Below are 14,236 nucleotides of genomic sequence, written 5' to 3'. Positions count from 1 at the left end.
TGGTGGGCTTTTAAAAAAATTGTAGTGAAATATATAACATGAAATTTGTCATATTAACCATTTTTAAATGTACAGCTTGGTGGTATTAATTATATTTACCACGTTTACAACCATCACCACCATGCATTTCCATAACTTTTCATCACCCCAAACACACACTATAATATACAATAGCTTCCCATTCTCTCCTTACACCCCCCAGCTCCTGGTAACCTTTAATCTATTTCTCGTTTCTATCAATTTGTCTATTCTAGGTATTTAAGTAAAATCATACAGTATTTGTCTTTATATAACTGTCTTATTTCACTCAGAATATTACTTTCAAAATTCACCTGTGTTGTAGCAGCCATCAAAACTGGTGGAATAATATTCCACTGTATATGCGGTTGACCCTTGAACAACGTGGTGGGGGGAGGTTAGGGACACTGACCCTCCAGGGCAATAAAAAAAAATCCACATATAACTTTACAGCCAGCCCTTTGTATCTGTGGATTCAACCAAGAGTAGACCGTGTAGTACTGTAGTATGTATGTACTGGATAAAAAAAATCCGTGTATTAAGTGGACAGTTGCTGTTCAAACCCACGTTGTTTAAGGGTTCTTTTGTTGATGGATACTTGGGTCATTTCCACCTTTTGGCTAATGTGAAATATTCTGCAATGAACTCTAACACACAGGTATCTGTTTGTGTCCCAGTTTTCAATTCTTTGCGATATATATACTTAGGACTGAAACGGCTGGGTCATATGGTAATTTTTTTTGCTCAGCTTTTTAAGGAACCACCAAACTATTCCATAGCAGCTGCTCCATTTTACATTCCCATTAGCAATGCATGAGGATTCCAATTTCTCCATTCTTATTAATATTTATTTTGTTTCTTCCTTCCCTCCCTTCCTTCTTTGCTCTCCCTCCCTCCCTCTCTCTTGTTCCTCCTTCCTTCCTTCCCTCCCCCCCTTTCGTTTTCTTTTCTTTTCTTTCTTACATTACAGCCAGATTGGCAGATGTGAAGTTGTATTTCATTGTTTTTGATTTGCATTTCCCTAATGACAAATGATGCTTATTGGCCATTTACATATCTTCTTTGGAGAAATGTCTATTCAAATCCCTTACCCATTTTTTAATTGGGTTGATTGTTGTTGAATTGTAGTACTTGAAATATTCTGAATACTAGACCCTTATTTGATATATGATTTATAAATATTTCTCCTATTCCATAGGCTGTCTTTCCACTTTCTTGATAATGTCCTCTGATGTACAAAAGTTTTTAATATTGGCAAATTCCAATTCACCTGTGAACAGAGATAGTTTTACTTCTTTCTTTCCAACACGGATGCATTTTATTTTATTTTTGTCTAATTGTTTTGGCTAGAACTTTCAGGACAAAGATGAATGGTAGTAGTGAAAGCAGGCATCCTTGTCACATGCTTGATCTCAGGGAGGAAGATTTGAATATAATGTTAGCTGTGGGTTTTTCATAAATGCCTTTTATCATATTAAGGAAGGTTCCTCTATTCCTAGTTTTCTGAATGTTTCTATCATGAAAAAGTGCTGGATTTTGTCAAATGTCTTTTGTGTCAATTGAGATAATCATGGTTTTCACCCTTCATTCTACTAATGTGGTGTATACTGCATTAATTTTCTTAGGTTGAATCACCTCTGCGTTCCTGGGATAAATCCCACTTAGTAATGGTGCATAATCCTTCTATATTCTATTGCATCCGATTTGCTAGTATTTTGTTGAGACTTTCTGCATTTATATTGATAGAAGATATTAGTCTGTAATTTTCTTTTCTTTTTTCTTCTCATGTCTTTTTTCTGGTTTTGATATAGGTTAATGCTGGCCTCATAGAGTAAGTTAGGAAGTGTTCCTTCCTCTTGATTTTTTTTAAGACTTTGGGAAGAACTGGTGTTAATTCTTTTATTTTTTAAAAATATTTATTTATTTATTTGGCTGCATCGGGTCTTAGTTGCAGCACGCACAATCTTCATCATGGTGGCGGATCTTTCGTCGCGGCAAAAGGGCTCTTCGTTGCAGCGCACTGGCTTCTCTCTAGCTGTGCTCAGGCTTAGTTGCCCCACAGCACGTGGGATCTTAGTTCCTTGACCAGGGATCGAACCCGCGTCCCCTGCATTGGAAGGCAGATTCTTAACCAATGGACCACCAGGGAAGTCCTTATCTTCTTTTAATGTTTGGTACAATTCACTACTGAAGTCTTCTGGTCTTGGACTTTTCTTTTTTGGAAGGTTTTTGATTACTGATTCAATCTCTTTGTTATAGGCTTGTTCAGAATTTTAATTTCTTTCTTGGGTCAGTTTAGGTAACTTGTGTATTTCTAAGAAATACCTGTCTGGTGTGGTTTTAATTTTAAGTGGGGAAGCAAAGCACTGTGAGATGTAGCAGATACTGCTGGCTCCCTAACCAAGTCATCTTTCCCATCTCATGCTTGTTGGCAGAACCCTGATTTTGTTAGACACTGACCCCTTTCTCATAGGATTCATAAGTAAATCATGATTAGTTTAAGCCAATACTAACATGGTGATCCCATTCAGATTGCCACTGATTGATTCAGAGGTCAACAAATGACCTAGCTCTGGTTAATGAGACTCAAGGGTACGTCAGCTAGGTGTTTTCTGAGAAAGGCTCCTTTGTCATTTAGAGATAAAATATGGTCTTTCTTCTGCTGGACAATGTGGAATCTGCATGTGATACCTCAAACCACAGCAGCAGTCTTACAATCACTGGGGACAGAGGAGCCAGAAGATGGAAAAAAAACCTAGTTCCCTGATAACCTCTATGAATTCTGAATTAACCCATCCTGGAGGTACTCGACTTTGTATTGATTATCTTTTTAATCAAATTCTTTGTATTTTTAGGGTGCTGTGTTTATGTAGAGGGCTACTATCTTATTTGCTATACATGGGTTTATGACCTTTTTGTGGATTGTACATTATCAATATCCTTTTTTTATCAACTAATGGTTTTTATCCTGAATTCTGCTTTTATTGTTAATATTATTGTCTAGGGGTATTTTCTTTTAACAATATATAGCTGGGTTTCATTTTTCATTTTTTATTTATTTTATTATTATTATTTTTTAAGAATTGTTTTAATTTTTGGCTACATAAGGTCTTAGTTGTGGGATCTGCCTTGCAGCATGTGGGATCTTTCATTTGCAGTGCATGGGCTCCAGAGCATGTGGGCTCTGTAGTTTGCAGCACACGGGCTCTCTAGTTGAGGAATGTGGGCTTAACTGCCCTGTGGCATGTGGGATCTTAGTTCCCCGACCAGGGATAGAACCCACGTCCCCTGAATTGGAAGGCAGATTCTTAACCACTGGACCACCAGGGAAGTCCCCGGGTTTCATTTTTTAACCTTCTTGGCAGTCGCTGTTTCTAGATAGGGGAATTGAGCCCATTTACATGGTCATAGTTGTATTTGGCTTTAATTGTTTCACATTTTTCTGTTATCATACTTAGTTATTTCCTCTATTCTCTTTGCTTATCTATCTACCTTGGACAAGTTTCCAATCATTCTTACCCCTATTCCCACTATTCTAATTTGGAATGTCTATCGTACTTTTCCATTAGTCAATTTATTATATACCCCTCCCTAGCACTGACAATGTTTGAACATTAAATGATAGGCATTCATATTCCCCTTACCAAGATGAGACCTTTATAATACTTTCTCATACTACTACATTTTCCCGAATGTTTATTTTTAAAATAGGCTATTATATAATATATGCCCAACAGCAAGCAACCTGAACATAATAACATGAGCCTCAATTTTCCATCCAAAAAAGGTTTTTTGCTAACTTGAATACATCAAGTTTTAGGGATATATATGGTAACATTTTGAAATTTATAATATTTAAATCATCTTTATGTTGTTATAAATACATATTTAAAATCTAAACTAAATTTTCAAAAATTCTCCTTCTTGTAATTTATGAAATGTTACCCAAACTATTCACATGCATCTTAAAACATTTATCTTCATCATCACCAAACTACTTCTGAGTCATCTAACAGTTTTTCAGAGTAAAACATTTTCACTTGCTTGAAAATCAGCACTTTTGAGTCTTGTATCATGTCCCTAGAAATGTTATCCAAAGGTACCAGCAACCATTTGCAAAGCATTAAGACAGTTGAGCTTTCCCATTCCACCTAAGATAAGTAGACACCCATAACCTCCACAACCAAACCACTTAATGCATCACATTTCAAAGTAATATTCAAGAAGCCAGTTAATAAAGATATCTAACACAACTATAAGGTTATGACCCCTAGAATAATTCTAAATTTTGTGTTAAATTATGTTAAATTCCATTACTTCTGTAAAAAGAAAATTCTGCCAGGTGACCTCTATGAGCTTCCTGGTATTGGCACTGGCTGAGTTTCAGGCTAACATTTCTTTCCCAAACAGTACTTTGTTGTTCAAAACAAGAGACTTGAAAGAACATCACATAACATGAGGGATTTTGTAAGGCAACTCTTTTTTCAATTTTCAGGTGGAAAAAACACAAACAAACCTATCTTACATTTATTTAATAGTATGTGGTAACTGAGAATTTCTGTCTTGTTATTTCTAAAATTTCCCTTTCATTTCCACTTTGAAAAAAAATCCTTACATAAGACATATTACAAATTCACCATTTGTTCTTCATTCTTTCCACTCCATAATGTCTAACTATATATTACAATATTCACTGCTTACCACTGTTTCTACACCATCTTCCCCTGTCGTGAGATTTGTTACTATTGAACTTTTATTTGGTCAGAGATATTCCTTGACTATTTTCCTCAGATAAAGTACCTGGAGGTATATTTGGTATCTACAAATTTGAAAAATTTGAATTTTATCCTAAAAGTTTGTGAAGTGTAGTATTTTCTCAGTAATTGAGATACTGCTCTTCTCTCTTAGCTTCTAACTCCTATTTATCCTTGGATTTCAAGAAATTCACCTGCTTCGGGTTCAAGGTTCTTTTTCAATCTAGATTCAAGTCTTTTCCCTCCAGTTCAGGAAGTTCCATTTTTCACTTAAAATCCCCAAAATACACCAAAATAATAATTGTGGTTATTTCTAGGCAGCAGGGTTACAGATAATATTTATTTTCTTCTTCATAGTTTTCTATATGTTTTCAATTTGTTTGGCAATAGACACGCACATGAGCAGAACAAACAAAGCTATTAAATAGAAAGCAAGTAAAGTAAACAAAACTAGGCAGAGTCTTCAAGGAATAAAACAAAGACTGAGAAATGGTACCAGGTTTAACAAGAAGAGTCTCTGACATTTGCTCTATACTGCTTCCATGCCAACCCCAGATTAGAAAATGGTTTTGTGCTATTAAAGTTAAAAACACACTGTTACATTAGGCTCAAAGCTCCTGGGATTGGCTAAAGGATTTCACTAGTATCTGTTCTCCAAAATAATCCTCTCCCAAATCAGTTAAAAGCTAAGTAAGAATAATTTAACTTTTTTTCAAAAAATACTACTATAATAATAAAAATTATCTTAACGGCTGTAATGGCCAAGAATTTAGCAAGCAAAGCCGTGTAGAAGCAAATTTTATTTTGAAATTTAAAATTCTTAAGAACAAGATGTCTAGGTATACAGGCAGTAAGCTGGTATAAATAGCTTTGTTTCTTGGCACAGGTATTTTCCTATTCACATGTGCTTGTTCTGAAAACAGCCCGAGCACTCACAGTATTTACAGTTACCTGTCCAACATTCCCCTCTCCTCCTTCCTTAACGTAGACCCATGAGTTCATTTGGGGCAGCAAAATGCACAGTTAAAAATGTTTTGCTCTCCAGACCACCTTATACTGGTTGGAGGATGTGCAGAATGTGTCCCAGTTTCCCAGTTTCAAAGAGAGGTAATAAGTAAAGAAGATAAGGCTAGGCCTCTGGGAAAGCTATTTTTTCTGACTGAAAAAAAAAAAAAGGAAAAGGAAGCAGACTCAGCGGGCATGAGCCCTTTGCCCTTCTCCTTGCCCGTAGCATTTGCAAACATAATGACGTGAGCTACATGCTAAAGATGACAAGATAGGAAAAAGAAGAGGAGCCCTGGTCCTTTGAGAAAACTAAATCTTTTGGTTATATTAATACAAAATTTATATAAGAGCCTTAAAATCAGACAGATAGGAGAAATGTTAGTTATCTGGATGGAATAAATCTTCTGACTGTGTGCATAAAAAGCAAGCACTTACAAGAAGAAAGTGTTTCACCTTTTGGTCAAAAGACTGCTTGCAGTGAAAGAGCAATCTACAATGAAATCATAGAAAATGGGTTTTCTGTTCTAAATTAACAGTTCATACACAAAGAAACACTTAGCTAGCCCCTAAAATCCCTATGAGATAGTCTAGTCTTCTACTCCTAGGATAGGTAGAAGTGGGGAGGAAAGATGACACAGATTATCAGTACTACAAATTACAGGCCCAATACCAATCCTTTTATAGTTTCTGCACACAAGTGCTACTATAATTTATCATAAATATCTGTGGGAAATTATCCTAAACTCCTAAAATATTATTTATAATTAAGTTTGCACATTATAAAATTAACTTCAGGATTTGAATGTTTGTCTAACACAGGTAAGCCCTGTATAAAACGGGGTAATAGCCTCAAAAGATTGAGCAGAGAGAGCTTTAGTCAATGGTAGCATAAATCAACAATGGTTTTATATAGAAGAACCTGTATTCTAGCTCTGAAGAGGTGCAGATTTAATTAACTCACCTCTAAGGTACAAAAAAAATATGACCCCTTATTCAAAAAAAATAGAAGACTATCAATTCAGTTAACTGACCAGACTCTAGCTAACTTAGGACAAAGAATTATTTTGTTATTTTTTAAACTTTATTTTGATTTCCCTTTAGTTTCATATAAAAATTATTTTTAAGAAATGTCAAATCAAATGGGGGGGACAGAGAGAAAACCTGCATGAAAATGGCTAAAACTAAATGTTACATATACAAAAATAATAAAGACAGTAAAATCAAAGAGTTGCTTCTGGATTTGCTTGCCTTTCATTTAAGTACATCTGTTAAAAAATGTATTTTAAAGAAAGGTTAGGGGAACTTCCCTGGCTGTCCAGTGGTTAACGACTTCACCTTCCAATGCAGGGGTGTGGGTTCAATCCCTGGTCAGGGAGCTAAGACCCCAGGTGACTCGCAGCCAAAAATCCAAAACATAAAACAGAAGCAATACTGTAACAAATTCAATAAAGACTTTAAAAAAAAAAAGGTCCACATCAAAAAAAAAGAAAGGTTAGGGACTCTACGCTCCCAATGCAGGGGGCCCAGGTTCAATCCCTGGTCAGGGAACTAGATCCCACATGCCGCAACTAAAAACAAAAGATCCCACATGCCACAACTAAAGATCCCGCACACCTCAACGAAGATCTCGCAAGCAGCAACGAAGATTCCCGCGTGCCGCAACTAAGACCCCGTGCAGCCAAATAAATAATAAATGAAGATTTTTTTTAAAAAAGGTTATTTAGAAGTAAAATATTAATCAGGTTATGTCCAATTCCAGAAATGCAAACGGAGCACAGTAAAAACAAAACAAAACACACACACACACACACACAACCCAAGGGACTTCCCTCATGGCACAGTGGTCAAGAATCTGCCTGCCAATGCAGGGGACAATGGTTTGATCCCTGGTCCAGGAAGATCCCACATGCCACGGAGCAACTAAACCCGTGTGCCACAACTGAGCTCGCACGCCACAACTACTGAAGCCTGTGCTCCACAACAAGAGAAGCTGCCGCAAGGAGAAGCCCACACACCACAACGAAGAGTAGCCCCTGCTCACTGCACTAGAGAAAGCCTGCATGCAGCAACAAAGACCCAACACAGCCTAAAATAAATAAATAATTTTTTTTAAAAAAGCCACTAATACCATTACAGCATGTAATTAAAGGACTGTTCCAACTTACCTCACACAACATTCTACTGCACGAAACCAGTGAAGCATCTCATCATGTAGAGTACACAACTGAAGGCAAGACAGGAAAACTTTCTCAGCATCACTGTACCAGCCTGCATCTGAAAGAAAGCCACCTAAGGGACAAGAAAAACCAAAAACTTTAGATAATTTAATAAATCACCTGAAAGCTAAAATGACATGCTTACAATGATTATTACCTAAAATGAAAAAAACCTCTGTTTAGTCTGAAACAAAGATACTAATTGTGAAATTAAAAAAAAAAAAAGGAACTCAAACCAGGGAAATTAGATCAAAGTTGAGACCCTGAATAAGGAGTAAAGAGTTTTTGTTTTGTTTTGTTTTTTACTTTCAGCTGTATTGGGTCTTCATTGCTGCGCGCGGGCTTTCTCTAGTTGCGGCGAGCAGGGGCTACTCTTCGTTGCGGTGCGCGGGCTTCTTGTTGCGGTGGCTTCTCTTGCTGTGGAGCACAGGCTCTAGGTGCGCGGGCTTCATTAGTTGTGGCACACAGGCTCAGCAGCTGTGGCGCACAGGCTTAGTTGCTTGGCGGCATGTGGGATCTTCCCCAACCAGGGATCAAACCCATGTCCCCTGCACTGGCAGGCGGATTCTTAACTGCTGTGCCACCAAGGAAGTCCCAGGAGTCAAGAGTTTTAGCCTTGGGCTTCCCTGGTGGCGCAGTGGCTAAGAATCCGCCTGCCTATGCAGGGGACGTGGGTTCGATCCCTGGTCCGGGAAGATCCCACATGCCTTGGAGCAACTAAGCCCGTGTGCCACAACTACTGAGCCTGCACTCTAGAGCCCTCAAGCCACAACTACTGAGCCCACTCGCCACAGCTACAAAGCCCGCGCACCTAGAGCCGTTGCTCTGAAGCAAGAGAAGCCACCGCAATGAGAAGCCTGTGCACAACGAAGGGTAGTCCCCGCTCTCCCCAACTAGAGAAAGCCAGCACATCAATGAAGACCCAATGCAGCCAAAAATAAATAAAATAAATGAATTAAAAAAAAAAGTTTTAGCCCTCCAAACGTACTTCATCACCTAAGAGTTGACATTTTCCAGCTAATTAGCCACTATACTTAGTGATTTGTCTAACATTTTAATCATGCAGGGTAAACATAACTTTCCAATCTCTCCATACCCAATCCCAAAGAGGATAAAGACATCTGAATAAACTTAATCTTCTTAGCATAACAGCACATCATAGAGGATAGACAGATAAAAGAGACAGTAGTGCTTGCTCATCTTAATTTTTTTTTAGCAAAAAATTAAACTGCTGTCCTCCAACAGTCGTAATGCATGGGGCATGTGGGCATCATTTCCTTAGGATACTGTCCATCTTTTTAGAGGCTCCTGACCCACTCCTAACAGTTTAATACATTTTTTGACAGTGTCAACTAATCTTAATAGCGTCAATAGTATCTGGGTCAAGAAAAAATATATTTTGCTCAGACTGGTGTTTCATGTTTAATTAAAGCTATATGAAATGAAACAAATACTTTAACTGGAGAGAAGTGTGCTTTAGAACACTTTTTTTTCCCCCCAAATATGACATTTTAGGGTCCTCACTGAATGACTGGAATAATGAGATTATAATACTCCTATGAAGCAACCGCCTACTCATTACCTCAGCATATTGTGCACTGTGCTGGGTTATGAGGCTGTTATCTCTCAGCTTCAAACCAACCCTTCTAGACTGTTCTATGACACTGGGCTAGGACTCTATAACCACATTTCTCTTCTGCCAGCTGGCTCCCTAGTAGTCTCTACCAAAGAAGGCACTAGAGAGAAAGACTGTAAGACTGGAGAAGTAAGAGACACTCCCTGATAGCTTCCAGTTTCTGCCAGCAACGCCCCCGCTAACAGCAGTGTCCCAGGGTAATGTTTCTTTACTCTGGCAGTGGCAATTCATCTCAGTAAGCCAATTCCAGCTGCAGTTTTCCAACACTTACAGAACCTGATTCACAGCACCCCATCAGAGAGACACTAGTACCAGCCAGTCAGGTGTCCCTCCTAGAGGTCGAGATTCTAGACCCACGAGTTCCCTTCTCGGAACTCTGAGGCACCTGTACCAGCCAAGCAGCATCCCAGCTCTGCGAGGTACCTCCTCAGGCTTCTTCTTTTTTTTTTTTTTCTTTTGGCCACACCACGCAGCCTGTGGGATCTTAGTTCCCTGACCAGGGACTGAACGCTGTGAAAATACTAAAGACCTTTAAATTATATACTTTAAATGGGTGCACTGTACAGTATGTGAATTATATCTCGATAAAGCTGTCATTTTTTAAAAGTTTCCATCATGTATACTTCTGGTATGAAGTGTTTTCACTGTTTTGGTAATTTTAGGATCAAGACTTATAATATAACTGAATCTGTTAGGACTTGGTTCTAACTCCAAGATACTTGTTCAATCTGGCTCCTTACAGTGGCCAGACTGGTACAAGTGAAGAGACAACAGAGGACCTCAGTGAACATTAGCCTTCCTGCCTTTCACCTTCCTTGATACTAGATATCTCCCACATAGATTTTTACATGACTACCTAGGACTAAATGGATGTCAATATTAACATTCATCTAGGTCACGAACACTCTATTAAGAGACATTCTTTAGTCACAATTCTTTGTTGCAATTTATATTCCACAGGACTATCAAAGGATAAATGCTGAGGGTTGTTTTCGGAAAAGAATGTTAAGTTCCTCCAAGCAAACTGTCTATGACCACTACAAAAAAAAATTTTTTTCCTAATACTGAAGGAAATGATCATGAAAACTTGGCAAAGAAAGTAAATGTGCACGTGCCAAAGAGAGAGAGAGAGAGAGAAAACATGCACACACACACATTAATGTGAGAAGTTAAAAATGAAAGGTAGAGCTTCCCTGGTGGCGCAGTGGTTAAGAATCCACCTGCCAATGCACGGGACACGGGTTCGAGCCCTGGTCCAGGAAGATCCTACATGCTGCGGAGCGACTAAGCCCGTGCACTGCAACTACTGAAACCCTCGCGCCTAGAGCCCGTGCTCTGCAACAAGAGGAGCCACCACAATGAGAAGCCTGCGCACCGCAACAAAGAGTAGCCCCCGCTCACCACAACTAGAGAAAGCCTGCGTGCAGCAACAAAGACCCAATGCAGCCAAAAATAAATAAATAAAATAAATTTATAAAATAAAAAAATGGGCAGAGGATCTGAATAGACATTTTTCCAAAAAAGACATACAGATGGCCAACAGATACATGAAAAGATGCTCCACATCACTAATCATCAGGGAAATGCAAATCAAAACCACAATGAGATACCACCTCACACCTGTCAGGATGGCTGTCATCACCAGAAAACAACAAATAACAAGTGTTTGCGAGGGTGTGGAGACAAGGGAACCCTTCTGCACTGCTGGTGGGGCTGTAAACTGGCACAGCCACTATGGAGAACCGTGTGGAGGTTGCTCAAAACATTTAATATAGAACTGCCACATGATCTAGCAATTTCACTTCTGGGTATTTATCCAAAAACGGCAAAAACACTAACTCAAAAAAGATATATGCACCTCAGTGTTCAGTGAAGCATTATTTATAATAGCCAAGATATGTAAGCAACCTAAATGTCCATCAACAGATGAATGAACGGATAAAGAAGGTGTGAGATATATTTACACACACAACAGTGGAATATTACCCAACCACAAAAATTAAACATAAAAAAAAAAAAGAAATCTTGTGACAACACAGATGGATCTAGAGGGTATCATGCTATATCATGCTAAGTGAAATAAGTCAGACAGAGAAAGACAAATACCATATGATCTCACTTATACACAGACTCTAAAAATCAAAACAAACAAAACAAAATGAAAACAGACTCGTAGATACAGAGACCAAACAGTTGGTTGCCAGAGAAAGGAGGTGGGGTGTGGGGTGAAATAGGTGAAGGGGATTAAGAGGTCTGAGCCTCCAGTTAGAAAATAAATAAGCCATGGGAATGTAATATACAGCCTAAGGAACATGGTCAATAATATTGTAATAACTTTGTACAGGGACTATACTTGTCGTGGTAATCATTTCATAAAGTATGCAAATTCCAAATCACTATGCAGTACACCTGAAACCAACATAATACTGTATGTCAACTACATTTAAATAAAACACACACACACACAAATGAGTATATGTAAAAACCAATGAAAGTTAAATAAGGTCTATAGTCTAGGTAACAGTATTAAACCAGTATCAATTTCCTGGTTTTGATATTGTCTGTAAATCTACAATCATTTCAAAATAAAAATTTTTCCACAAACAAAGTAAAAAGGTAGCAATAACTTGAATAAATAATTGCCTGAGACATACTTATCTATGTAGATTTGTAAAAGCCATACTAAAATGTTATGCAACATTAAACGATATCTTTCTATGTGTGTAGCATACAAAGCCTTTTCAGAATCCTTTTCCATTTATGTTTTTAGTATTCTCATACCCATGAGGAAATGGAGATTTACCCTCATTTTAGAGATGGGAAAACTGAGGTCCCAAAAGGATTAAGTCCCACGTCACAACACACAGTAAGCTGGTGAAAGAGGTTGGTAGCAGCTTGACATGGTAGAAAGGTAAGTGGTTTGGAATCACAGCGCCACAGGATTCTAAACTTAGCTCCATTACTATGTGACTTGAGCAAGTTACTCAACTTTTCTGAGTCTGTTACCTCATTTCTAAAACTCTATTAATACCTTCACATCACTGGAATGTCATGAGGACTTTCTCGAAAGACAGCATTTAGATACATAGTATAGTACTTAGCACAAAGTTAATGTTCAATATATCGCATCTAGTTCTTCTCACAACCTCCCACGTTGACTTTGGGAATGTCCTGTGAGAATCCTTTAATGCCAGCAGGCTTAGTTCTGAGTCATGTCACAGGACAAAACACCCCTCTGTTTTACCATTACTTACCTAAAACAAAGCCAACCTGAATGGCTTTTTCCTTTACTGCAGCATCTGATTCCGCTATGTAAGAGCACCGTCTACTGAATGAGTAGGCTAAGACTGAAGCAACTTTCACACCATGATCCATCAAAGCCTGGAAACAATGATGAAGCAAATGTCTGAAAGAGAAGGAAAAGGTCATTTTTGCTTTTATAAAGGTAACATATTTTGTCCTTTTAGAAAGTGCTAACTTTCATGCACATTGTTCCTTCCTGCCTCAGGAAATTTGCACGTGCTGTTCCTTCTACCTAAAAAAGCTTTTCACCATCACCTAGTTCTCTCCCATAAATCGGTTAGACTTCAGCTCAAACGTCACTTCCGACAGTAGATCCTCCCTGTCTCCTGTCTCCCTCTCTTCATCAGCCTGATGGGGCCATGGTAGGCCTATCTCAGGATCCCCAAGGACCTGGTAGGTTATGTTAAGACATTTACTCTTCTATCTAGAAGAGAACAGGGAGCCACCAAAGTGTTACCAGTCAGGAAAGATAAGCTCAAATATGCTGGTAGGTCTGAGGCTCAGAGAATTATGAACAGCAGCAAGCAGCTTACCTGGGACACATATGACCCTTGCTCAACAAACAGTGGCCTCATCCTACCTCCCCAGGTACCTCCAGTAATTCCCTATGGTAGTGTTTTCCAGAATGGGGCATGACTATCACTGGGGGCTCTAGGCACAATTTTAGTGGCATATAACCAAATATTTTTCAAAGATTAACATATTTATTTCAATGGGGATTCAAAAATAAAACTTGCAATCTAAAAAGAAAAAAAAAGAAAGTGCTAACTTGCTCTTCTGAAATAACAGTACCATTATTTTCAAAGATGGAATAAGATAAAAATCAACTGTTTGCCTTATGAATTATGAGGTCATAATAATTCACAATTTGGCCTAGTATCTTTTACTCAGTGGATCACTGAGTGATTCTGTATATGTAAATTGATGACAGTGAAGGATGAAAACAACTTCTAACATCAATCTTAAAAACCAAATTGTCTTGTAATTCAACAATGACCCAATTAAAAAATGGGCAATAGATTTGAACAGAGATTCCTCCAAAGAAAAAATATAAAGGCCAATAAGCACAAGAAAAGATGCTCAATATCATTAGTGATTAGGGAAATGCAAATCAAACTCACAATGAGATACGACTTCACACTATCTAGGATGGCTATAATACTTTTTTAAAAAACAGTTGATGGCAAGGATATGGAAAAACTGGAACCCTCATACGTTAATAGGGACATATTGGGTTGGCCAAAAGGTTCATTTGGTTTTTTCCGTAAGATGGCTCTAGCAGCACTTAGTTGTCTTTAGCTTCA

At 38.1% G+C, this 14,236-nt stretch overlaps 1 protein-coding gene across 1 annotated transcript in view; it reads right to left on the bottom strand.

The window, feature by feature from the left end:
* The window catches only part of APPBP2 (amyloid beta precursor protein binding protein 2), a 71,361-nt gene that overhangs the window by 26,242 nt on the left and 30,883 nt on the right, over positions 1-14,236 (bottom strand). Inside the window, exons 3-4 of the mRNA XM_032616762.1 lie at positions 12,884-13,035; positions 7,943-8,066 (exon numbers count right to left, since the gene is read on the bottom strand). Coding sequence (XP_032472653.1) covers positions 7,943-8,066; positions 12,884-13,035 — 276 coding nt within the window. The remainder of the gene's footprint in view (positions 1-7,942; positions 8,067-12,883; positions 13,036-14,236) is intronic.

Source organism: Phocoena sinus, chromosome 20, assembly GCF_008692025.1.
Source record: "Phocoena sinus isolate mPhoSin1 chromosome 20, mPhoSin1.pri, whole genome shotgun sequence".
NCBI lineage: Eukaryota > Metazoa > Chordata > Mammalia > Artiodactyla > Phocoenidae > Phocoena > Phocoena sinus.
The sequence above is the reverse complement of the archived record's forward strand: the minus strand, read 5'-3'. Positions and strand labels throughout refer to the sequence as shown.